Genomic DNA, 25,462 nt, shown 5'->3' with positions numbered 1-25,462 from the left:
GCTTCTTTTGTTACATTGTATTCTAATAATTTTCAAATTAAATTTTAAATGATTTTGGATATAAATTTATTAATGTATGTAAGACATTTTGAAAATAAAATGTTAGAAGAGTATTTTGTATTCTAAAAACTTACTTTTGAAATCAAGTGTGCTAAGATGTTTGGTTATTTGATCGTTTTGAATGTGTATGTCTTTTAGGTTTGACACTCAGGGATTGATTGTTTGTGTTGCAGGGTAGCAATTTATGGCAGCACATACAACCTGCGTTGACTTGGCAAGACATTAATGTTGTGAAACTAGCACATTTTGCGTCGATAATCTGGAGCATTTGGTACATCAATATTACCTTCTCAGCTAAGTCCCTCAAAAAAAAAAAAAAAAAAACCTTCTCAGCTAATGCCAACAGAGTTGGGATTAAATTGTGGGTGTATTTGGAATTTTGCTCTATGTGCATTTGATTTGGTACACTAGCTACAGCTTGACCCTGCCAATTTTGAAATGGATTTCAGGGTAGTTGCTTCTCATTTTTTCCCCTGATGGAAGTTGCATCTCACGTTAATGTTCACGTTCAAGTTTTAAGTTTTTTTAAGTCATTTTTTTCATCTAACTTATTATCATTATTTGTTGGGTTAATTATGTTTCTAGTCCCTATAAAATAGCGACCTTGTAAGTTTAGTCCCTACTTAATTTTAATAGCATTTTTAGTCCCTATAAAAAAAATTTACTTATAATTTTAGTCCCTGCTAAAACAAAGTTTGATTAATTATCCTTAAACTCTTAAATTTTTGAACGATTTTTTTGAGACAAGATTAGAACACTATGAAAGGTTCGTTTACTAAAATTTAGAATTTTCTGACATGAAATAAATTAAATATGAATTTTTTAAAACGACAAAAGTTAAAGATAAAAAGTAATAAAATATGGATGTAGAAATCAAATTTTGCAATAATTTTTTGCGGACGAACTTTTAGTAATGTTCTAAACATGTCTGCAAAAAATTGTTCAAAAATTTAAGAGTTTAAGCATAAATTAAACAAATTTGAATTGAGTAGGGACTAATACTCAGTGCAGAAATATAAAATTAGGGACTAAAAATGCTATTAAAATTAAGTAGGGACTAAACTTACAAGGTCGCTATTTTATAGAAACTAGAAACATAATTAACCCTTATTTGTTTGTTAGCAGATTGTTTTGTTATTTCTTTTTTGTTGACAAGTGAGCATTCCTGTAATGGTGTTTAAGGTGTATGATACATTATTTTTTTATGTTAAATGATTACTGGATTCATTACTATTTATGTGTATCATACATCTTAACGTTTGTAATCTGTTTTTATCCTGTAGTCATTTTGATTTTTTTTTTTATATGAATCCATACAATCCTTTCAAATTATAAAATTTCATAAAGTCCTTTGAAATCTCAAAAAATCTGTATTATACATCCGTTATAAATCCGTTAAAGTCATGTGTTCAAAATCCTGATTGTAAAATGTCATTTAAAAAAAAGTCTTTTAAAATCCAACAAAAATCAATATAATCCCTCAAAATCTTCATGATTTTGTTTGCCAAAATAGTCTTCTGAAATCTCAATCCAATACGCCCCCCCAAAGTAAGTTTAAATCATAATTAACTCATAACACGGAAATGTATAACAGTCAAACATCTTTTCAGTGTAGTTCAGCACTGCATACAAAAATCAACAATGTTCATGGGCAATAACATTTCTTTGGCCATTTACTTAATGATATGTTCACCAGAATATGCCCACAAGGGAGTAGCTAGACATATACTTGTTTTCAATTAAAAACAAAGCATATACAGAAGCTGCAAGACTATAAGACAAAACATGTAACTTACAGGCATATAAATATGCTGAATTGTCCTAGACTAGGGAGCAAAGAACAATTTAATAGAAACCCACTCTCTCAGCCTTGAGGGTAACAAGTATTGGAGAACTTGAGTATTGCAGCATTTGTAATGGTAGTTGTATACTTGTATCAAAGCTAATTTATGAGTAAAATGAAGTTGCAATTTGAAACTTTTAACAGATTTTAAATGAGAACATAACCAACATTAAAAAATATGCAAACCTAATAACAATAAAACCTCTAGCTCTTTCTTGCTTGATTATATATTATCAAAAGACTTATGCAATCAAAAGCAAAAATGGAAAACTGAGTACTAAAATAAATCTCGTAACACAAATATCTTAGGATCAAACATTTAACCAACTGTCTTAGTGATACAAAACACTCAAAAATCCAAGTTGTACTAAATAGAAGGAAATCAACAACAAAATTTGAAAATTGTATCATGAAGTAATGCCTAAGCAGCGGTCTTCCTCAGCTTAGCAAGTTCTTGCCTAACAACACCAGCCCTCTGCACAAATTGAAATTATGATCGTCGTCAACACTACATAAGAATGAATACAACCAAAACACAATTTGAAAAAACAGAATCAAACCCTATAAACTCAGCTAAGGGCTTGTTTGGATTGGCTTCTTTTAGCTTATCAACTACCAACTTGAAACTTATGTGTGGTATGTTCAAAAATTGTTAAATGGTTCATTTGACAAGTTCTCCAAATAACTTAAGAAACAGATTAAGTCTGTTCAGATTGGCTTCTCTTTGAGCTTTATACAAATAAAAAAAAATTATGTAATATTCATGAGCTTGTCAAGGAAGTCTATGAAAAACCAGCTTATGAAGATACAACTTTTTGTTAGTGAGAACTTATGAATTAAGTTCAAAGCATATATGTTCGCATAAGCTATTTTTCATAAGTTAATCCAAACGGACCCTAAAGCTTATACAAAAACAATTTGACTTCATTTTATCTTGTGCGATAGAAACAGCTCATCCATAACAGCTCGTATAATAACCAAATTTACACAATAAGCTCCAAGTTAAGTTATTTATCCAAACAGGGCCTAACTTAAAAGCATTTCACAACAGCTTCTATAATAGCCAACTACACTAAAAGCCTAATTAAGTTATTTAACCAAACAAGGCCTAACTAAAAAGCATTTCACAACAGAAAACAAAAAACAGCAACTAAAATTATACCTTAATCTTGGCCAACATAATCTTGAACCTATCAAAATCATTAAGGGCAGCCCTCCTCTTCTTAACAATCAATTTTCTTCCCCAGGAGCTCTTCTCCCACTTGTTCTTCACATCTATCAAATTCAAACAAAACCAATTACCACAAAAAAAAAAAAATCCAATTTCAACAAACAAAATATAAAAACAAAAACAACAATAAATACATAGATAGGTTAATAGAAGAAATTCTACCTGCAGCTTCCATGGCTTTGACGAGATCCTTCTTCTTAGGAACTCTCTTGATATCAATCTTGATATCAGTTAGGGACAGTCTCTTGAAATTGATTGGGGCTCTCTCCATATCAGGTGCATCAACAAGAGCCTGCAAAACAAACAAATCACAAACATTTTTGAGAAATTACGCAAATGGGCTAGGTTGAAAATGGAAAAAGATTGGAAATTTGAAAATGGGTTACCCTAGTTTGGTCGATAACATCAACGATAACAACGAGCTTGCCATAATCTGGACCATAGTTGACAAGTGCAACTCTTCCGATCTCAACAAACCTCTTGAACGGCTGAACAAAGAACACACAGTGAGATTAGAGAAAGATTAAGAAATGGAATTGAGACAAAGATGAACAGAGAAATGTGATTCACCATTTTCGATTTTCTGAGGCACTCGCAGCTGAAACAAAGGTTAGAAGAGTGTTGTCAAAATTAGGGTTTTTGTGATGTTTTATAAAGAGGGGCATTGGAATGGGCCTTTGTTCGGGTATGGGCCCAAAATAAAGAAAAGCTATTATTGTCTTAGAAATTTTCTACTCTCCCCACCTCATCTTTACTTATACAACAAATCTAGCTTCTTTTGTTACATTGTATTCTAATAATTTTCAAATTAAATTTTAAATGATTTTGGATATAAATTTATTAATGTATGTAAGACATTTTGAAAATAAAATGTTAGAAGAGTATTTTGTATTCTAAAAACTTACTTTTGAAATCAAGTGTGCTAAGATGTTTGGTTATTTGATCGTTTTGAATGTGTATGTCTTTTAGGTTTGACTTGACACTCAAGGATTGTTTGTGTTGCAGGGTAGCAATTTATGGCAGCACATACAACCTGCGTTGACTTGGCAAGACATCAACATTAATGTTGTGAAACTAGCACATTTTGCGTCGATAATCTGGAGCATTTGGTACATCAATACTACCTTCTCAGCTAAGTCCCTCAAAAAAAAAAAAAAACCTTCTCAACTAATGCCAACAGAGTTGGGATTAAATTGTGGGTGTATTTGGAATTTTGCTCTATGTGCATTTGATTTGGTACACTAGCTACAGCTTGACCTTGCCAATTTTGAAATGGATTTCAAGATAGTTGCTGATTACTTTAATAACCTACAAAAAAAAGGGCAACTCGGTGCACTAGAGCTCCCGCATATACAAGGTCCGGGAAGGGGTCCCACCATTTGGTGTATTGTACGCAGCCTTACTCTGTTTTACACAAGAGGCAAGCTCAAAAACATTATTTTAGAAAGTAGACATTTTTTTAACTCTTTTTATTATTTAAACTCTCATTTCAAGTTTGTTTATTGACAAATAAATGATGTTGCTCCTTTTTATAAATAAATAAAATGTTATAACTTATAGGCATATTTATTAGAGAAAAAAAGTCAATAATGACAATTTTTGTTTTGTTTTAACCTTTACTTCATGTCTAAATTTTATTTCTACATCAATACTAATAGTGCATTTAATTATTTTTTTATTAATTTTTTTTTTCTTTTTGAAAAAGAATAAGTGGACTCACTTCATACTCGTAGTGCCGTCGTGGGAATCACTTTGCAAGTCATGAAAAAACAGATCTGAAAACGTATAAAACAATCAAACCAAAAACACCAAAAAGGAAATTACGTTATTTAGTGAAAATACACTTGATTTGCGCCTATAAACTTGATTTGCGCCTGCGATTGTTGTCAATCACAGATCATCGCTGTTCTTCATTCTTCGACTTTGTTTCACATGTAAGCCTTTCTCAATTGCAATTATTTTTTTTCTTTTTCAATTGTTCAATTCTAATTGTTTTCTTAATGGATCAGTGTTTGTAACTTTGAAAAGTTGTGAAATTTTGGAAAATTAGTTCATGGGCATGCAATTCAACTCATTTTCAGCTTTGGTTTTTTTTTTCTTCTTTTCTTCTTTCAGTAAAGTTTTGATTTTTAATTTATTTTAAAATAAGCAGCTCATATTCTTGTGAGTTCTTTGATTTCCATTTGGTGATGGGCACAAAACTATAGTTAAATCATGTAAGGAAAATAATTGTGATGATCAGATGCAAGTTATTGCATATACTTAGCTATAAGCATTATGTAAAATGGAGACTACTCACTTCAACTCATTGTTAGGATATTATAAGCTAAAATTCCTGCCATTTATGAAAGATCTGTGTTTTTATTATTGATTTTACATAACAAAATTTATTAGCTAATAAAAAAGAAAGGAATATATCATATATATGTGTAGGGTGATAGGAGTGGATTTATGTTGATTTGGGGCCTGTTTGGATAAACAGCTTATTTGCAGCTTATAGCACAAGTGTTTATCATGATAGGCGCTTATGTATAAGCTTAAATAAGCTAATTTTATGCCAAAAGATCTAATGAAGTTAAATTCTTTTTGTATATGCTCTAAGTTGTTTTTATAAGCTAGATTCATTGAACAACTTATGAAAATGAGTTTGAAAAAGCTGTCATATGCTGTTTTCATAAATTATCTCAAATAGTTTCACAAAACTTATGTCAGTAGATAAGCACAAATAAGCCAATCCAAACAGACCCTTAGTCTGGTTAAACTTTTACTTGTATGTGTTTATTGAGTTATGGATGTGTCATGTGCAGCAAAACACAAAAATGGAAGGGACTGTTTTCGCTGCTACATTGGAAGGAATAAAGCATGTAAAGTCTGAACAGGGAGAAATTCTGTCACAGCCTTTCTTGGATGTGTGCAAACATATACTTCCTGTTATAGGTAATTGCTCTATGTCCTTTGATTTGACATTTTGATGTGTTTTATTTTGTGAGGGGAATATAGAATGGCCCGTTTGAATAATCAAATGCATATTAAACAAAACTATAACTACCATAAATTTAATCTAATATTCCAAATGAATTCAAGTCTATGCAGCATTGAAGCCTGTAACCTAAATCGCCACTATCTGCATCTTAAAAGACCGCTGTATCTTTATTGAGCCTACTTCTTTACCTTACTCCTCCTTATATTCGACACATACTAGCATGTTTAATGTAAGGTTACTCCGATGATTGTGTGGCATGTTTTTTTTTAGCATGTATGGCATGTTTTAATGTACAAATTTGGTTCTTTAATTATACTGTGGAATTGTTTATGCAATATCTGTGCATTTATGGCGTCTTCCTTTTACCCCTTAGCAGTATGTGAACATTTTGTAGACTGTTTTTAACCTGTTTCTTGGTTATTTAAGTTTCTAAATCATTTTAATTTTAAGGAAATATTTCATTAAGAGGAAAAGGAATAGAAAACAATAGGATCTTGAACCCATCACTATCAAAAACATACACAGACATATCTTTTAATCTGTAAAAGTAGTTCATTACAATCTAAACTCTACAACATAAACATGTAAAACATGATAGATTGCAAATCATTGTGTTACAATTTGATGCTTGGTCTATGTGTCAAATGTGCCATAATATGATTACTTGTATCATTGTTGACTGAACTGGTGTTATTCTTATGGCAGATAAGTTTGGAGCTGCTATGACCCTTGTCAAATCTGACATAGGTGGTAATATATCGGTATGTTTTGTCACCTGTTTTTATCTTGTGTTTTTCATCCCGTATATATATATATCTCATATGATTGCTTGCAGCTTTAGATCAATGTAGTATTTTTGTTTTCCTTAAGATGACATACCATGGTTATATGGCTATACTATACCTTGAAGTGTATGCTGGGTGTAGATTCATTTTTCAAATTCATATTTAGTTGGCTTGTATATATATAATTACGCTGTACTACATTTTATAGAACTTTTGGCAAATCGTATGTACCAAACTTATATTTTTTATCGAAAAAAAAAAAACTTAAATTGTATTGGATTCAACAATTCAGATGCCACATATTCTTACTCTGTACTATTTTGACTTTCACCGCAGAGATTGGAATCCAAATATTTATCTAATCCAACCAAATTCAACTGCCTGTATAGTTTGGTACAAGTAGAAGTTGAAACTAAAACTGCCAAGGCATCATCCAGTTGTACCAATGGACTTCTCTGGCTTACAAGGTAATGAATGCCAAACAATTACTGCTTAACTTATAATTCCTACTGTTATGGTGTTCTCAAATCTATTATTATAGAAAACTCTTTCTTGACATTGTGATGTTCCAAGTAGAGTTTGTTTTGCATGAGTAAATGAACAGTCAAAATAAAGATTAGGAAAAAAAGATGCCAATATATGCATAAGATTCCGAAAGGATTATTTTAGCTAGAAATCTGATAATAGAAGTTATGTCAATGCACGTGCTTTCCAAAATTTGGGACCAAAAATGCAATATGATACTGGACATAATGAATAGAGATTCTATAAAGAACAGTAATGTGTGCATACATGCAAGAATGTTTGCTCTGCGTGGATGATTTATATTATTTCTATTTGTTCTTCTAATTGAGTCACTTTTTCAAGGTGTGTTAGGGAAGATTTATAATATTTTTATTATCTTTCAGCTCAATGGTGGATCCTTTCAGTAGCTTCAATTATAAAGCTTTTTATTTTTCTTCAATTTATGTTGAGGTTTTGAAGCTCGGAATTATTCGTAGTTTACTAATTTTGTTTTCCCATGGTTAGAGGCCTCAGCAAATGCTTATTTGTTTCCTTTATGTAATTTGTTAGTATTTTAATTTATGATACATTTATTTCTCTGACATGTAAAATCTTCAGAGCAATGGATTTCTTGGTGGCACTGTTCCGAAACTTAATTGAGCATGCGGATTGGTCAATGTCACAAGCCTGTACTGATTCCTATAACAAGACTCTAAAGAAGTGGCATGGCTGGCTTGCTAGTTCTAGCTTCACTGTAAGGGATTTGTTTTCTATTTTTTAGGAGTGTTCATGTAGTATATGGTAACATGGATTTGTAACAAATATTTTACCTACAGGTAGCGATGAAGCTTGCTCCTGATAGGAAGAAATTCATGGAGGTGATACAGGGAGGTGGTGATATCAATGCTGACATTGAGCAATTTTGTACTAGCTTTTCTCCTTTCCTTGAAGAGAATCACAAGTTTCTGGTAATTTTTGTTTTAGTTCTTTTAGCGTATTAATGATGATTGCTGACATTAATCTACAAGGCCTGAAAAAGGAGACTGAACTGTGGACTTTGGATTCCCTGCATTTTGAAAACAAGGGATTTACACGCATTAATTGAGATCAGTCGAATCAGATTACATCTGCATGAAATCATCTGGGAACAATGTTCATCTTGGATTTGAGATTGGACTGCCAAGATCAATTAATGTGTCATGCAATTACTGCACGGAATCCAAATCCCTGAAACTCTGCATTATCGTGTTCTTAGCTAAGCCATATTTAGAAATATATATATTTTGTTAAATAAAAAAAGTCCAACACACACACACACACACACACACACACACACACACTCACACACACACACACACTCACATAGTGACAGCAGTTCCATGATAAAGATATTGATTTCTTAAAGGATCTTTGAACTTAAAAGCTTGTTGTTTTGGCACAGGCTCGATTTGGATTGGATGAATTGAAGGCTTCATAAAGAATGGATTCATGGACAGAAGTCTATTGATGAATGACTCTTGCATTCTCACTCTCTTTTTTATTTGAGTCCTGAAACTCTGTTTCTCTATTGGCATCCAAAATAATGGACATGATAACAAAATTAATGACTTTATAGTCGTTTACCTTACAAATGACTTGTTTTCTGTTTGGTGGATGGAATGTTGAGACAAATGCAATTTGGTTTGGCAAGATACAAACTTATTGAACTATATTTGCATTTGGTTAATTGAATATTGATTATCTATACAAACAAGAAGAGTGATTATTTTCAGTTTTATCAATACAAACAAGAAGAGTGATTATTCAGTTTTTGAAAGAACATGATTGTTGTTTACAACTGAGCTTTAAGACACTAACTGAACTCTAGCTAGAAAAAAAAAAGATTTTTTTTTTTAAGGGAGAAAAAAACAGACTTGATGGATGTCTAAACTGTAAACTGTAATTTCTTTTGCCAGGACAGGAATGTTTGTAAACTCGATGTCGTAGGTTTTATTTTCAACCAAACCAAAATTGCCTTAAAAAGCAGTTCAGATACTTCTAACTAGTAACTAACACACTTGGCACGTCAACCCAAAATATGAGTACAAATCATACCACCCCTAGATCAAATGCAAGTTGCTTCACATTTACCCTTAAAATTTTAACTAATACTATAATATCATCCTTAAAATTTTAACTAATACTATAATATCATTTTTTTTATTTGGAGGTCTATTTTCTAATAAAAGATTATTTGTTTCTGGAGATCTAAAACAAGGGTTTGAGCTGCTTTATGCTTGGACTAGCCATGCAGAGAGCGTGCGAAAGTCATCGTGTTAGACAAGGGCTTATGCTGTTAAGGGACGGTTGAATCCAAAAAGAAGGGAGAAAGTAAACATTAATAATTCAAAATTCAAAAATATAAATGGAAAAAAGAAAAGGAGATGGAAGAAAAGTAGTTGTAATTTGAAGTGACAACACCATGTAACATAAGATGATGATGATATAATGTCATAATAATATTAACAAGAGAAGAATAAAAAATATCCTGCTCTCGAAATCTCTCTCTAAAACTGAAATTATTTATGCCAGAGCACTATTAATCACTTAAGAGGTGTCTGTTGGGCTGAAGGCCCTGGATCTGTGAAGGGGATATCAGTTAAGGAATCAGCCTTAGATGACTTTCGAGTTCTTGAGGTCTTTCTTGTGGAAGAAGTTTCCTTATCCTTTTCCTCCGACGATGATTTTGCCTTTCTGCGAGATTGTTTTGTAGTTGGGGGCTTGCTGTTTTCTTCATCTTCATTGGATTGACGACTTTGTCTGTGTCGTCGAGTTGTTTTTGTGGATCCTCCTTCCTCTCGTGGTGGAGACGAGTTCGTTGAGGATTGGTTCTCTGATGAACGCGGCCTTGATCTTCGAATGCTGTTTCTCTTCCCTTCTCCTTTTACACTATTGGTGTCTCCTTTTACTCTATTGGTGTCACTATTATTACCGTTATCTGCATCCATAGTTATATTCATGAGAACTATTTAAAAACTAGTGCATATGATCTTGGTCAAACAATTCGAATAATACATGTAATTGCATTATTTTTAAAGAAACAACATATTACCACTATCTGCACCCATAGTTATATTTATTAGAATTCAACAAAATTCTGTCAAAAATAGTTATATACCAACAACATAAAAAAAGTTGAAATTATTGTTACTTGTTAGGCAAGTCTATTTTGCAACTTCTTTAACATTGTACACTAGTCTAGGATTAAATATAAATACCAAAAATTCTTTTAACATAATTGATTTGACTATAAATAATGAAAGAATCAAACCTTGACCTTCAGAGGTCTTTGCTCCTGTTGAAGGTTGTTGTGTTTCTTTGAACTCTGTCATCTGCAAAATTTAACATTTAATTTAATAAACAATTAATCAAGTAGTGTTGGGGTTCATTTTATTGAAGGAGAAAAAAAAATGAACATTTTACCCAGCTAGGTTTATTTGTCATTTCATCTTCACATCCAATATGTGCCAAATGCTTTACATCTGTTGGGAACCCAATTTCTATCTCCTGTTCTTCATCCTCATCTGGAAAATTCTTATCCTTTAATTTTTTTTCTTTCTTGTGTGTGTGTATATATATATTGAAATTCATTAGCACCACTAAGGTTTTGAAAATATATGTAGTGCATGTTTGTTTTCACGGTGACATGAGTCTCCGTAAAAAAAGACTTCTTAATTTAATTTTTTTTGTGACGATAGAGACTTACCAAACATCTGAGATATGTATCTGAGTCCTTTAAGGAGGCCTTTCACTTGGCCTTTCACCGCGGTCGAGGACATCTTTACAGATGTACCACCTCCTTGATTCATTTTGCAATACTATGTATAAACCTTCCACTTCAAAGGTGTTGACACTTTCAATCTTCAATGAAAATCAACTACAATTTTCTGAAAGTCGAAAAAATAATAATATCAATCATACAATAGATCTTCTGTCATAATACAAGATGACATATAATCATAAATTTGGAAGCTAGCATACGACAATGACGTTGTTGCTAACAAATGAGCGGCATTGTCAATCACATTACCAATTTACCAACTAATCACCATATCATCTCATAAAGTTATGATCATCAAAATAATATAAAAAAATAAAATATAATATAATACAATATATGTACATATACCTCCAAAAAGAAATGTTGGAATGAACCATGCACTACTTTGTTAGCCTAATTCCCAAAGCTGAAAACCACAAATTAAGCATCAAACAAAAATGATGAATAAAGAAAAAATGTGTATGTTGATGACAACATGGGAGGAAAAGTATAGGACAGTTCTTGGCTGGAAAGGTTTGGAAAAAGAATTGAATCTTAACCAAACCAAACAAACCAACCAAAAAGAGGGAGAGTTTCAGGAAAATCTCAAAAATCAAAATGGAAAGTTTACTGGATTTTGATCTACAAGCCCCTAACGGTGGCCATGCAAATCAAAACCAGTAACTAAACAAGTTTTTTTTGATGGACATCCATAGATGTTGCAATCTAATTTTCATTTTCTTTGGTTATATTTGTGATTAATATTAGTAATCTATTGTTAGTCATAAATTATGCGACAATAACGCTTTGAATTCTCAAATGTATAATACATATTCCATGGCATTTCTCAATTTGGTGAATAAATAAAATACACTTAGTTATTTTTTGCTGGAATAATTATTTATAGAAATTTTAACTTTTGGTCACTCACTAATATGCATTAATTCATGGTGGTTTTCATTGTTTAAAATATAATTGCCAAAATATAATAGGATGAAAATATGAACGACAAAATTCATATGCATTCTCTCCTTTGGAAAATAACTTGAGGAAGTGGACATCTTGAGGATAATACTTTGGTGACATAATGTCACCGTGACATTAAATCTAGGCCACACAAAGGGTTGTGTTGTGTGGCCCAGATGTGTTGTATGGGTGACATTAAATCTGGGCCACACAAAGGTGTGTGTTGTATGGCCCAGATTTAATGTCACGGCACCAAAGTGCCACTCACATCTTGACCATTGATCTCCACATTATTTCCTCAAGTTTCTTTCCAATTGAGAGAATCCATTTCCGTAGGCACGATAAAGTATATGTATGTACAGTGGATCATTTTTTTGACAAGATTTGAAGTCCAATTTCATGCAAGCCATGAATTCAAGTCCCAATAAGGGAACAACTCAACAGTTTCAAACAAATGGCTCTGCACTATTTTTAGTTTTAACAGTAGTTCTCATTGGCCTCAGATTTTAACCAAATTCTATGCTTTCTTGGTCAGGATCAAACCCAACCTGAAGCCAAAAATCTTGTTCAGGAGGTAGAAATCTGTAAAATAGAAGAGGCATTGTAGGAAGAAAAAGCATCTGTAGAAATACTGGTTAGTAACTTAGTATATACTTTTCTGGAACTACGATAATGCAAGTGCCAAAAGGGAAGAGGGTATTTACTCAGTATGGAATGGTAACAAAGCAGACAGAGAAATACATTTATATAGATCATTCATTCATTATCAAATATAGAGCAAACTCCACACAAAAAAATAATACTGAACAAATTCAACACAAAATGAAATAGTAGTATTTCATAGGTAAATGATCACATTTCAAGGAAGAAACACATCCTCCAATCACATATTGTACAGCTTTTTTCATGCTTCAGTACATATAAATTGAAGCTAATTTCCAATAACATATGCTTCCAAGTTCTCCTTGTTGGACACTCTTAAAACAGAATCCTTCTTCTCACTTGATTTCACAGGAGAACATTTGAAATCAAAACTTTCATCAGACCTCTTTTTTGTAGGGATTGGTGTTCCATATTGGGAGAGCTCCCTTTGGTTTCCACAGAGAGTAAATATGTTGTGAATTCTCAGCATCCTATTGGAACCATTATTTTCCTTGTCAGCTCCAGAATAATCCTCTATCTTCGGACTTTTGTTAACAACACTACATACCCTCTTTTCCTCTATCACCTCTTTCTCCACTTCCTCATCTTCTTCCACTTTATCATGATCCTGCTCTGCTTCTTCTTCTCCTTCATCTTCATATACTGTACTTAGACATGCTTTTTGACCAAAGTTTGGTGCACAAACATAAGCATCTTCTTGTACTCCATTTTTCAAAGTATTTGGACAGGGTTGGTTTGGTGAAATGCCTTGCATGCCGACAATAACTTCGCGCGCAAGGAATGGTTCTTGATCGTCCATGTCCAAATCCATCGATTTCACCATTCCAAGATCATCCGTGCTTTTGTAAACACTAAGCAGTTTTCTCATAAACCCATTCGGCTCCATTTCTTTTGACTCGTTTTCATCCTTACGCTCTTGCTTTGAAGAGCTGCACAGCTGCAACTCAATTTCTTCCAGTCTCTTCCTCAGAATTTCAACTTCCTCCTGCTGCTGCAATATCCTTTCTTCCATTCTCTTCCTCTCCAGCTCAACAAACTCATTGGTCATTCTTTGACACTCTTCCAATTTCTTTTCCAACTCTTGTCTCAGATGGCGGGTTCGTTCGTTTACCTTTAGGTTAATCTCCTCCTCACTTGCAGGAGCTGTTTCCACTTTAGCTCTTAGCACAGCAATTTCTTCCTCTTTCTTCATGAGCTTTTTGTGCGCTTCGTTTCGCTCTTTCTCTCTTAGCTTGTTTTCCATTTGTAACTTCATGATAAACTCATCCATTGCAGCAATTCTTGATCCTAAAATGACGGTTGAAGAAGAGTCTTCCTCCTTAACCGGGGTATGAGGACCACGAACTATACATTTCGCTTTGGCTCCATATTCTAGGGTAGAGATTGTCTTGTGGATCTCTTTAGGATCAGGACTTGCGCATAGTATCATTAGAATTTTTGACTTATCATCTTCAAATGAATCCTTAAAAAGGGAAAACAGAAAAAATACTCAGCATCAAAAGAGCTAACTTGGAATAACATGGAACAGGAATCAAGCAATTAACTAAAAAATAATAATTAGTTGATTACCTGCAGAAGCATGGTAAGTTTGCTGTCTCTAAAAGGCACATGTGAATCACCATTTGCAATGGACTCAACCACTCTCTTCAGCGCTATATTTCCTTGGTTAATTTTTGCAGTCTGTAAATTCATCAACAGTGTTATATAATCAGTAGAGAACCTGCAAGATTAAAGAAAGAAAATCGATATGGCAGAAAAATAATAACCTGCATTTTTGCCTCAAATCCAGTTTGACCAGCTTGTTCAATATTTTCTGATCCTGCCATGTCCACAAGCATTAGCCGTCCTCCCACTGTTGGGACATCGAGTATCACCTGATCAGAATAAAAAAGTCGTCAGTTACCAACCAACGATAAATTCGATCAGAACCACCTTCCACAAAAGCAACTATACCATGCAGTGACTTCTAGAACTCCTGTCATTACAAAGAGTGCTTTTAACAATCCTTCGCTTCTCCACTTTCTGAATTTCTTTTGAGATCTTCCCTGCTTCATTTCCAGATATATAGGTTGCATTCTTAGCCTTTTTCCCCATCACTTCAAGTTTGACCTACAAGTTAAATTGCAGAAGTAGGAAAGTGGCACCATCCAAATGTTAGCACACTCAATTAATTAAAAAGGGTATGGTTCAGTTAACACTTCAAACAAACATCTGATTTTTAATATTAGTATGAATAACTAGCCCAGATAAGCTTATCTTATCCTGAACCAACTGAGTTAAAGAAAGAGCAAATTCCAACCAAAATGTGTACAAATTATGAACATAAGTTGTTCCGATCTCAGTTGACCTTTTGGTGTACCGGAACATAATAAGTAAAACATGCAAACTTCATGAGCATATCACTAAACGGAGCCAAATAGCAATCCTAATCTTAAACCTTAGATATGATCAGAAGAACAAAACCTATAGAGTACACAAGAAAGTGGCACTATCCAAATGCTCAGCACATACAATTAGTTAAAAACAAAATAGTTTGGTTAACACTTTCAAAACTAACATCTGATGTTTAATATTGATTTGAATAATAACTAGTCCAGATAAACTATTGAGCTATATAGATGGTGAATTTAACCAACAAAATTTTGTACAAATTATGAAAATAACTAAAACATACAAATTTTGTGAGAATATAGCGAAACGGAGCCAAATAACAATCCTAAAGCCAAATTCCAGAATCATATGATCTGAAGAACAAAAACCTAAAATGTACAACAACAGACTAAACACATTTGAAGCAAACATAACAAAACAAAAAACAGATCAAATGATGAAACCAACATGTTATGTTACATCACATGTACTGTATTAGTACCTTTGAAGCATTGTTCTTAGACCAACCAAATCCAAACCCTCCACCTCCACCACCACCTCCATTAGTGGACAAAAGATCATAAATCTCCTCATTATAAATCTCCAAAACAGTAACCTGAACAAAAGTCCTCACCCCGAGACAAAACCCTTTAGAAGAATCACCATCACTACCTTCAGAATCTGTATCCCCATCTCCAAGAATATCCCTCAAAGCCCTATACACAATCCCCGCCTGCTTCGAACATCCAAACATCGTATGACTCTTACCAGAACCAGTCGGTCCATACATCATAATAGTACATTTATCCCCCAATTTCACACCATTAATCCTTGATTCCACAAATTTCTTGTAGAACAAGTCCAGTTCCTCTTCCTCAGAAACAGACACCCCATCAAGAGTAAAATCTCTATAACCAAAATCAGCCTTAACCCTAATAGATCTAGAGTTAGAACTTGCTTGTAAAACAGATAAAGGCTTGTCTTTTCGATCCGGGTAGTCACGAATTCTCGCAATAACTTCAATTGGGTGTTCAGGAGGGGAATCTTTGTTGTTGAAATTGGGATTTGGTGATGGGTGTGGATGTGGTGGTGTAGGTGCTGGTTTGAGACCATTGAAATTGAGACGATGCTTTGAACGTGGAGTTATCAAATGCGTTGAATGGATTTGCTTGGAAGAGGAAGAAGGTGTGGGAGCCATTAATGTGAATTTTGAAGCAAAACCCAGAAAGGAAATGGAAGAAAGATTGAATCTTTAGGGTTGAATCAGTGACCCAGTTGAGAGAAGAGATTGAAGATGAAGAAGAAGATGATGATAGAGAAAGAGAGAGAGAAAGTATAGAATTATGATGAAAAAAGTATAGAGTTTTTTGGGTTTTGAAGTTTAACAAAAATGTAGCCGTTACAGTCTGTAACGTCTATATGTCATTCCAAGAGTTTTAATGAGTGAGGAAATTTTAATATTTTCACAATTACAATATTTTAGAAGTTTTTCTTTTCAATGGTACTCCCTCCGTGTCAAAATATAAGCAAAATTGACTTTTTAGATTCATTCATTTAATGATGTATGTAGTCCATATTATGAACCACATACATCATTAAATGAATGAACTTAAAAAGTAAATTTTGCTTATATTAAAAAACGGAGGGAGTAATTTTTTTTTTCTCTCTCGTGCATATACTTTTTTCTCAAGCCTATTAATCATATTCAATGTTTATGTAACAAAAAAAATCATATTCAATGTTCTATATTTCTACCAATTTTTTTTAAGGTTCATTATATCAACAAAAAAGAAATTCTTGACAAATTTAAAATAAAATTGATTGAATACACGTGTAAAAAAGTTTTACACCGTCAACGTATAGAAAGTTAATCCCAAAAGTTTAGACTAAATTTATACGCCGTAAGTATGAACATTTTTTTACACATGCATCTGATTAATTGTTTAAATAACCTCTAATTTTTTTTATTAGCGATCCATTTCAGTATTAGAGCAGGTCCCCCATTTTCATTGGGACGCCCCTTGATGTATCCTTTCAGTGTGCATATTGAGTAGTATAGGGTAAATCGATTTCTATCAGACAAATATGTAATTATCTATAAACAAATATTCCTTTAAGGTTAAATATGTTACACTTAAACAAAAAGCCCTAGGAGCTCCATAGTGTGGGTTGGGTATATCAATGTTACAATATTGAACAACATTTATCAAGCCAATACAATACTATCATAAAAAGCATAGTCACTTATGCAATCACAAAGACCCTTAGCTCGCCTCTATCTCCTCTGGTGACGCGGGTATCTGCGTCAAGATATGTAACTTCAAAATCACCACTTCCTCTATTAGATTGTGGCCTCAATGCATCTGGAATTTGAGGCAAATCTAGAGGCGGCAACTGTGAAAATGTCCCGGTTGTCTTCACTGTGGTTTTCTCAAATATTATCTTGATCTTCGAAGATCCTGAATCATCACAAACCACTCACAGTAAAGAGGCGGTCTCAATACAGTACAATACTACAATTTTGATATCTTGCAAATAGAAGAAAAGAAAAAAAAATCATGCAAAAGCTACCATGTATATGCAGTAGAAAGCATAAAACTAACCTACGAGCTCAAATTTGTGAGCTAATGTGGCAGTTACTTCAAGGGGCGGTAGAGGCCATGGAGCACCCAACTGAAGGTCCACTATATTATCAAAATCTTTGCTTAAGATGTCAATTCGTTGAAAAACCTAATAGCAAAAACAAAACAGTTGTTAAACATTTGATAAACATATTTTTGGAGATCAAAGCACACACATAGGACCGAAATGAGACTAAAACATAATTTGTGACAATCTAACAAGTTGCTCAGTTGCAACTTCCAGGAAAGATAGTTATGAACAATTAGTGCAAATATTACATCATTATATCAGGCTAGTAGTAGCAGACCTGTCCAAGAGTTATAGGAAGGAGCCTTCCTGTGGGAGGTCCAGGACGGCTCCCACCTAGAGTACGAGAGGAGAACGCGCTGCTATATATCAGTTTCCATCTTCCTTGCAACTTATCAAGGTTGTCTGTGAGGTCTACTAATCCTCCAGCTTCTTCAAGTTCCTTAGCCGCAGCATCTGCCTTTTGTAGGTCTTCTTCATTTGCAGCAAGACCTCTATTTAGCGCAGCAACAGCACTCTGCAGCATTAACAAATCAAACAAGTTCAAAAAATAAAATAATAAAAAGCTCAACATCAAAATCATCTTGAAAATCATAAAAATAAGTTTACCACCATTCCAAAATCCTTATGTAGTTGTGTAAGGGTTTGCTTGGATTGATTTATTTGAGCATATCTACTTACTGTATCAGAGAGTTTATGGAAACACCTTATGACATGTCCATAAGTTGTTTTCAACTTATATCTATAAGCTCTCAGAGATAGCTTATGAAAGCAGTTCTCTCCGTGAGACCGTTTACAACTTATACATAATCCCTTATATGATAAATACTTATACTACAAGTGCTTGCCCTGTTCAGATAAACGGGCTTATTTTGCAGCTTAGAGCATAAGCGCTTATGAACAAGCTATCTCTAAAACAAAAGATAAAATACAGCCAAACTGTTTTCGTATAATCTATAGCCTGTTTTCATAAGTTATCCTTGAAAGCTTATGAACATGTCATAAGTTATCCCAAATAGTGTAGCAAGCAGATAAGCTCAAACAAGTCAATCCAAATTCCAAACAAACCCTAAATCAAGTTATTTATCCAGAGGGGGCCTAAATACATTTTAATGACAATTTTAACTAAATAGATTATCCATAAAACTTAGATACTTAAGTGAAATGCATAAATTCAACATGTAACCTATACTATATCTATATATTTTTGTTTTGCAAAGGCAGTAACCTATAACTATTTCCCCTATTTTTATTATGCAATTATAATAACTAATCATACACTCAACTCAACATGATAATAGTTAAAGTTAAACATGAAATTGACCATTTAATTTGTCAAACAAAAGCTAAGAAAAATCAACATCCAAAGAAGCTAAGCTAATGAGAAAGAAAAAAAAAACTGACCAGAAGATTGAACTTCAAGGGGGAAGTAGAATCAAAAGGATTAGAAGGAATTGGAATAGAGCCAGAGATTGAAATATCAGCTTCAGCAGCAGCTTTCACAATAAGGGACGAAGGCTTGATATGTTTGCCCTTTGGAGTAAGAGAATTGATGCTGTTGCTTCTAGGAAAGAAACAAGAACAAGAAGTAGAAAATGGTAGTAGAGGGTGAGAGAGAGAAGTTGAGGGGTGAAGAAGGAGATTGAGGGAAGCCATGAAAAAAGTGTGGAAGAGATTAGATTAATGGAAAAAATGAGATTACTGTGTTGTGTTATATATTATATTATTATTATTATTATGTGTGACAAAGAGAAAGAGAGAAGAAAAAAACAAGACAAGAAAGAGTTAAAGTGTTGAGAGTGTTCTGTGTTCATACATTCACACGCGTACTTACTAATGTGCCACGTTTTGCTATCTCCAACAAGGATTTTGGTCTTTCATTTAGTCAAACCTCTGTCGACATGCAATGCCTTGTTAGATGCTTTTTTTCATTCTAAATGTGACTTCAAAGATAAGTATTATCATAAAACTATTTTTATCTCTAAATATTTGGGCCAAAGACCTTTTTATAAGACATACTTTTTTTACAAGGATGTATTAATTTTTTTTTATTGGGACCAAAATCAAAATATTTCATATTTACATGGACAACTTACAAATTAATTTTGTAATATATTTTTCCTTTTTTCGAGAAGAAAAGAAAATTATAGAAGGATTTAAAAAGGAAAGTTACATAATAACTTGTTTTTCACATATACAAAATAACTTTTTAATATTTTGAATTTATTATTTTTTAGGAATAATATATTGAATTTATGAATCTTATGCTCTGATGGATACCTCAAATCTTTCCTTATTTTTTCTTATCAGTGATGAGTTGCAGGTGAGTTTGTGTTCTTGTTTGCTTCTATATTGAACATGAATTTGAAGGTTACAAATGAGTGTTAATTTCTATTATGTGCATGTCTTTTGACAAAATAGTTGTTTTAAATATATAAGACTGTTTGAGAAAAGTTTATGGAAACAACTTATGTTATGTTTGTAAGTTTTTTAAGCTTACTTCCTTAACCTCTCAACGATAATAACTTATCAGCATGCATGTATGGTTATGATATTTTCAAATAATTAATCTAAAAATGTGCATAGGTTGCAGAGATAATAATTGAAAGAGCACTGCCAGAAGTAGTTATACTCCTTAGAGTGATTCTATGGATACTATCAACAAAGTTGGGCACTTTGTTGCTGAGTGGATCTCTCTGTCTGACTAAGAAATGGCCTTTCATCAACAACTTCTCAAATATTTCTTTGCAAAACAGAGAAAAGGTTCTTCAAAAATGGTTCAAGCATCGATTTTTCACACCTATTAGACTTGCATTTCTTTACGTCAAAATCCTTTGCCTTATTGTATTCTTCTCTCAGGTAATGCTACGTTCTTCATTCACAAACTCTTAGCAATGTTCTTTTTATTGTGTTTGTGATGGAATATTCACATTACTTGTATGCATGCAGTGTGATGAGAATGGTGAAAACCAAGCATGGGAAGCCATTGGTTATCATGTTGACAATGATGAGAACACAAGTAATATTCAAAAAGAGAGGCCTCTTGAAAGGGGAATAGTGGAAGCTATGAATGAGGATGATTTGAGTCTGCCGCAATCTCTTTCCAATAAAGGTCTTGAAATTGATATAGATGCTAATAACAACATCCTCAAAGTGAAATGTGATGTGGTAATTGTCGGTTCCGGTTGCGGTGGAGGAGTTGCAGCTGCTGTTCTTGCAAGTTCAGGCCTCAAAGTACTTGTTCTTGAAAAGGGTAACTATTTTACTCCGAGAGATTTTTCTTCTCTTGAAGGTCCCTCTTTGAATGAGCTTTATGAACTAGGAGGAACTTTTGCAACATCGGATGGAAAAATAGTTCTTCTTGCAGGTTCAACAGTTGGTGGTGGTTCCGCTATTAATTGGTCAGCATCGATTAAAACACCGGATTATGTGCTAACAGATTGGTCAGAGAATCATAATCTACCACTCTTTTCAAGCCAGGAATATCTTTCTGCTATGGACACAGTGTGTGAAAGGATCGGTGTAACCGATACTTGTGTGGTTGAAGGACTTCAGAATCAAGTTCTCCGAAAAGGTTGTAACGAACTTGGTCTTCAAGTAGATTATGTGCCGAGAAATTCATCAGAGCATCATTACTGTGGTTCTTGTAACTATGGTTGTAGAAAAGGAAATAAACAAGGGACCGATGTTACATGGCTTGTCGATGCTGTGGAACACGGTGCTGTAATACTAACAAGATGCAAAGCTGAAAAGTTTATTTTGGAGAATAACAAGGAAGGATGTGTGAGAAGAAAGAAATGTTTAGGAGTTATGGCAAATGTTTTAACAGAAAACATCACATTGAAAATTCAAGTTGAGGCCAAAGCAACAATCTCATCATGTGGAGCACTTTCCACGCCACCTTTAATGATCTCTAGTGGATTAAAGAATAAGAATATCGGCCGACACCTTCATCTTCATCCCGTGCTAATGACGTGGGGACATTTTCCGGACACAATGTCTGATCTCAAGGGTAAAAGCTATGAGGGAGGAATAATAACTTCTGTACACAAAGTGTTATCAGATGAAGACTCCAAAGTAAAAGCTATAATTGAAACTCCTTCACTAGGACCAGGAGCATTTTCTACCGTGATTCCTTGGGAATCCGGATTCGACTTCAAAGAAAGAATGCTAAGATATTCAAGAACTGTTCATTTCATCACAATTATTCAGGACAAAGGCTGTGGAGAGGTGAAGAGCGAGGGTAGGATCAAGTATGAGTTAGATGAAGAATTTGACAAAGAGAACATGAAGCATGGACTGCAGCGGGCGCTGAGGATACTAATAGCAGCTGGAGCGGTTGAGGTAGGTACTCACAGAAGTGATGGACAGAGAATTGTTTGTAGTGGAACTAATGAAATGGAATTGAATAAGTTCGTGGAATCGGTTTGCGCAGCAGAAGGACCAATGTCACATCAAGAAACTTGGAATATGTATGCATCTGCTCACCAGATGGGGAGTTGTAGGATAGGAATCACTGACAAAGAAGGCGCGGTTGATGAAAATGGACAAAGTTGGGAAGCTGAAGGACTATTTGTGTGTGATGCAAGTTTGTTTCCAACTGCAATAGGTATCAATCCCATGATAACTATTCAGTCTATTGCATATTGTGTTGCCAAGAGAATTGCACTGATTCGGAGAAAATAGAGTTTGTTGTGTTCTTTGTACTCTCTTTCAAACAATTATATCTGTAGGTGTAATTGATTGGTGCGAAAAGCATTCTTTGTTGTTTGCAACTTTGAATTGTAACATTATGGGGTGAGAACTACGTTACCCTCTCTTGTTTAGGGGGTAATTACTCTCTCATGATATTAACCAATCAAAATGTGCATAGACAACATAATCAAAATGTAATATGCATAGACAACATTAAATGTAAAATAAATGAATCAATTTTTTCTAAAAATAAAAAAGTTAATCTTAATCATAAGGTAACTTTTAATACTTTTAATTTTTATATAGAGTAAATTACACTCCCCTCCCTCTTATGTTAAAATATACACTTCCCTCCCTTTAAAAATAAAATCTACACTCCTCTCCCTATAAGATGCTTGAATTACAACACTCTCCCTTAATAATTAAATATGTACTACACTTTAATATATTTTAACATAAATAAATATTTTTATGATATATACTAATTTTGAACCACCATTTAATAAAAATAAATTCATTTCTTTATAATTTAAATATCAATGGTAATTAAACTTAAATATTTTGCTATTAAGTTTATAATTTATAGTATAAAACTAATTTTTAAATAACCATATTTTACTGTATTTAGTAATTATTGTAATTTTATTTTTTGGTTGTTTTATATTTTATAATAGGGTTTAAAACTATATGTTAATGTAATTGTGAATAAAAAATAGCGAAAAATATGTATTCAAATTTTGATTATGTTAAAGGACCAATCTCTAAGAATCTAAAAGGTTTTAAGATGATAATAAAACGCACCTATAGAAATGCCAATGCCCTCTTCAAATAACTTCAAGTGCAGCCAACAAAAATTCTAGCAGTCGCGATTGAACATGTCCGACTTTGAAATGCATGATAGTCTCAACCCATGTCACCCTCAAACAATGTTTAAGGCCTGCAGGCCAACATCACTCTCTGATATTAAAAACTTAGAAGATAATTGAAGTTGAAGTTTACCTTATAAAATGGTGAGCAGATTATGTTGCGAATGACACAGATGAAACAGAAGCGGGTCGGACGATAAAAAAGGTTGAACGGACAAATGAGCAGAGCTATAAAAGACTGAAAATTGCAGTTCATAGTTAGCACAAATGTGTCCAAAAATGCTTTAAATGATAAATCTAGGGATGATATAATAGAATTTTTATTTTCAAGCAAACTAAGCTAGGTTATTTGCTCGAAATATATAGTCATTATACTAACCAGAAGTAATATTCCAGGAAGTGCATCAATTTGGCTAGGAGAAAATCCTGCAGCCCTTAAAAGAAGGTGCATCCCTCAATTTGGCTATGCAGTTCTTCTGAAAAGCTTCTGGCTCTGATTTCTTCATCCCTCATCAGGTAACACCAATCTCTATTTTTGGAGAAATCAGAGCCGAAGCTTTCCAGATGAACTACATAGCCTTGTTTGTTGGTTTAATTCCTTTTGTGTCCAATAATTCTAAGTCAAAAGATGGCCACACAGTTTCACATATGCTTGCAATTGATTCCATATGAGATGAAGAAAAAGCATGTGAATATTTTGCTTTGCTTTTTCTTCTTCCACCTCTCAATCGAGGATGACACTCTCTGCCTTTCTCCATTTCTCACTGCCTTTCTCCATTTCTCAATTTCTCTCCAACAATAGTACTATAAGCTTCTTCACAAAAAAAGTAGTACTATAAATCTATGCATGTGCTTTACTTCTATTTATAATCAATCAAAGACATGTGTGCAAAGTGCAAACCATGACATTGCAGTATTGCACATACATAGAGTAAAAGTTACACTTAATAGCCTTTAATTTTTTGAGCCAAGGGTGGGTGATGATCCCATTGTAAACAACAAAACCATCATATGTATAGACTTTAATTAGGGGTGATCAAGGGCAGGTTGGAAAAAGTCATAAGCACATATCTATGTCCTAAATTTTGATCTGGACATTGTGAACATGTACCTATATCTATACTATATATAAAGAAAATTACATGTTCCGGCTCTTGTGGACTGGCTTTTTCTCTTTCCAAAATTACCATCAACTTTCAATACAAATAACACATATAACATATATATCCAAAATTACTATCAACTTTCAATACAAATAACACATATAACATATATATATAAGAGTAAATTTAAATATTAAAATAAAAATGTAACAAACACGATATGAAATATATGTCCAATTTCTTTCCTTTATCCTTTAAAAAATGTAACAAACTATATGAGTATCTATCAATACAAACTCAGCCACTGTGCATCTAATGCATACAGTGATTATCTTTGTTTCTTAAGTTACAACATATTTCAACCAGCTTAAAAGGAAAAACTTGCAACTAATTCTCAAATTCTGATTTTTTTTTTCCTGAAAAAATTCTCAAAATATGATTCAATTTTGTGTTTGTAATTTATCCCCAAGTTAGTTTTTCTTTTCTCTACCATTGTTAAAGATGGATGCGATTTAATCACGCATTTTCCCTTCCCATCAAACCTTCTCTTTAATTGAAATCAAATCACAGAGGTATGGAGATTGTTCAACCAAGCGAGAGAAAATAGACAAACTATATTAAAAATATATGGATAAAATCATTGATAATAATTTTGTTTGAATTATATAATACACATGTAACAACAGATAAAATCACCGTAGACAAATGTTTGGAATATAACAATTTTGATGTCTCTTATACATTGTCTATAGCTAAATGTCTATATTTTTTTAGGTAAAAGTCATGTTTGAATCATTGCTCGTGTATTTAACTATAACTTGGTTGACTATCACTATTAGTGGTGTTAGATTTTTTTTATATATATATATATATATATATATATATATATATATATATATATATATATATATATATATATATATATATATATATATATATATAGGG

The 25,462-nt window shown here is 33.1% G+C and overlaps 5 protein-coding genes and 1 pseudogene across 7 annotated transcripts; 2 read left to right on the top strand and 4 right to left on the bottom strand.

The window, feature by feature from the left end:
• Positions 1-2,166: 2,166 nt before the first annotated feature.
• LOC146956746 (large ribosomal subunit protein eL14-like) lies at positions 2,167-3,757 on the bottom strand. The gene is made up of 5 exons (XM_085731211.1): positions 3,705-3,757; positions 3,521-3,622; positions 3,297-3,426; positions 3,066-3,178; positions 2,167-2,378 (listed from the first exon to the last, which is right to left on the bottom strand). The coding sequence occupies exons 1-5, from the start codon at positions 3,705-3,707 to the stop codon at positions 2,325-2,327; spliced, it is 402 nt and encodes a 133-aa protein (XP_085587337.1). The 5' UTR covers positions 3,708-3,757; the 3' UTR covers positions 2,167-2,324.
• A 1,114-nt stretch (positions 3,758-4,871) lies between these two features.
• LOC146956745 (glycolipid transfer protein 1-like) lies at positions 4,872-9,177 on the top strand. The gene is made up of 7 exons (XM_085731217.1): positions 4,872-5,068; positions 5,942-6,071; positions 6,823-6,878; positions 7,239-7,369; positions 8,025-8,160; positions 8,243-8,374; positions 8,848-9,177. The coding sequence occupies exons 2-7, from the start codon at positions 5,954-5,956 to the stop codon at positions 8,881-8,883; spliced, it is 609 nt and encodes a 202-aa protein (XP_085587343.1). The 5' UTR covers positions 4,872-5,068; positions 5,942-5,953; the 3' UTR covers positions 8,884-9,177.
• A 653-nt stretch (positions 9,178-9,830) lies between these two features.
• LOC146956744 (uncharacterized) lies at positions 9,831-11,928 on the bottom strand. 2 transcript variants are annotated; one of them, XM_085731215.1, is made up of 5 exons: positions 11,575-11,928; positions 11,152-11,332; positions 10,869-10,969; positions 10,717-10,777; positions 9,831-10,383 (listed from the first exon to the last, which is right to left on the bottom strand). In XM_085731215.1, the coding sequence occupies exons 2-5, from the start codon at positions 11,252-11,254 to the stop codon at positions 9,989-9,991; spliced, it is 660 nt and encodes a 219-aa protein (XP_085587341.1). In that variant the 5' UTR covers positions 11,255-11,332; positions 11,575-11,928; the 3' UTR covers positions 9,831-9,988. The 2 variants fall into 2 exon arrangements, with proteins under 2 accessions (XP_085587341.1, XP_085587342.1); XM_085731216.1 differs by having other exon boundaries at positions 10,723-10,777; positions 11,575-11,814.
• A 981-nt stretch (positions 11,929-12,909) lies between these two features.
• On the bottom strand, positions 12,910-16,552 carry LOC146956743 (P-loop containing nucleoside triphosphate hydrolases superfamily protein). Its single transcript, XM_085731214.1, has 5 exons — positions 15,707-16,552; positions 14,788-14,943; positions 14,601-14,708; positions 14,404-14,514; positions 12,910-14,296 (listed from the first exon to the last, which is right to left on the bottom strand). Exons 1-5 carry the CDS (start codon positions 16,400-16,402, stop codon positions 13,103-13,105), a joined length of 2,265 nt encoding a protein of 754 aa, XP_085587340.1. The 5' UTR covers positions 16,403-16,552; the 3' UTR covers positions 12,910-13,102.
• A 743-nt stretch (positions 16,553-17,295) lies between these two features.
• Positions 17,296-19,538, bottom strand: FIB4 (Plastid-lipid associated protein PAP / fibrillin family protein). Its single transcript, XM_085731213.1, has 4 exons — positions 19,258-19,538; positions 18,134-18,370; positions 17,808-17,934; positions 17,296-17,663 (listed from the first exon to the last, which is right to left on the bottom strand). Exons 1-4 carry the CDS (start codon positions 19,507-19,509, stop codon positions 17,449-17,451), a joined length of 831 nt encoding a protein of 276 aa, XP_085587339.1. The 5' UTR covers positions 19,510-19,538; the 3' UTR covers positions 17,296-17,448.
• Positions 19,539-20,106: 568 nt separating this feature from the next.
• On the top strand, positions 20,107-22,844 carry LOC146956741 (long-chain-alcohol oxidase FAO1 pseudogene; annotated as a pseudogene). Its single transcript, XR_015020976.1, has one exon. The product of XR_015020976.1 is annotated as a long-chain-alcohol oxidase FAO1 pseudogene (transcript).
• The last annotated feature ends 2,618 nt before the right edge of the window (positions 22,845-25,462 follow it).

Source organism: Medicago sativa, chromosome 1 (assembly GCF_051527215.1).
Source record: "Medicago sativa cultivar Bolivia chromosome 1, Bolivia_mono, whole genome shotgun sequence".
Lineage (NCBI taxonomy): Eukaryota > Viridiplantae > Streptophyta > Magnoliopsida > Fabales > Fabaceae > Medicago > Medicago sativa.
The sequence above is the reverse complement of the archived record's forward strand: the minus strand, read 5'-3'. Positions and strand labels throughout refer to the sequence as shown.

What these genes read in the sequence shown, in the direction of transcription:
- LOC146956744 (XM_085731215.1), bottom strand. Translation starts at nt 11,254, where the DNA reads ATGAATCAAGGAGGTGGTACATCTGTAAAGATGTCCTCGACCGCGGTG. An exon ending in ATACATATCTCAGATGTTTG is followed by an intron (nt 10,970 to 11,151) that starts GTAAGTCTCTAT and finishes AGAATTTTCCAG; the next exon opens with ATGAGGATGAAGAACAGGAG. An exon ending in AAAGACCTCTGAAGGTCAAG is followed by an intron (nt 10,384 to 10,716) that starts GTTTGATTCTTT and finishes CTATGGATGCAG; the next exon opens with ATAACGGTAATAATAGTGAC.
- LOC146956745 (XM_085731217.1), top strand. Translation starts at nt 5,954, where the DNA reads ATGGAAGGGACTGTTTTCGCTGCTACATTGGAAGGAATAAAGCATGTA. An exon ending in ACATAGGTGGTAATATATCG is followed by an intron (nt 6,879 to 7,238) that starts GTATGTTTTGTC and finishes CTTTCACCGCAG; the next exon opens with AGATTGGAATCCAAATATTT. An exon ending in GGACTTCTCTGGCTTACAAG is followed by an intron (nt 7,370 to 8,024) that starts GTAATGAATGCC and finishes TAAAATCTTCAG; the next exon opens with AGCAATGGATTTCTTGGTGG.
- LOC146956743 (XM_085731214.1), bottom strand. Translation starts at nt 16,402, where the DNA reads ATGGCTCCCACACCTTCTTCCTCTTCCAAGCAAATCCATTCAACGCAT. An exon ending in GTTCTAGAAGTCACTGCATG is followed by an intron (nt 14,709 to 14,787) that starts GTATAGTTGCTT and finishes TATTCTGATCAG; the next exon opens with GTGATACTCGATGTCCCAAC. An exon ending in GATTTGAGGCAAAAATGCAG is followed by an intron (nt 14,515 to 14,600) that starts GTTATTATTTTT and finishes ATGAATTTACAG; the next exon opens with ACTGCAAAAATTAACCAAGG.
- LOC146956746 (XM_085731211.1), bottom strand. An exon ending in ATGTTATCGACCAAACTAGG is followed by an intron (nt 3,427 to 3,520) that starts GTAACCCATTTT and finishes TTTGTTTTGCAG; the next exon opens with GCTCTTGTTGATGCACCTGA. An exon ending in CAAAGCCATGGAAGCTGCAG is followed by an intron (nt 3,179 to 3,296) that starts GTAGAATTTCTT and finishes TGAATTTGATAG; the next exon opens with ATGTGAAGAACAAGTGGGAG.
- FIB4 (XM_085731213.1), bottom strand. Translation starts at nt 19,509, where the DNA reads ATGGCTTCCCTCAATCTCCTTCTTCACCCCTCAACTTCTCTCTCTCAC. An exon ending in TTCCTATAACTCTTGGACAG is followed by an intron (nt 17,935 to 18,133) that starts GTCTGCTACTAC and finishes TTTTGCTATTAG; the next exon opens with GTTTTTCAACGAATTGACAT. An exon ending in TCACAAATTTGAGCTCGTAG is followed by an intron (nt 17,664 to 17,807) that starts GTTAGTTTTATG and finishes GTGATGATTCAG; the next exon opens with GATCTTCGAAGATCAAGATA.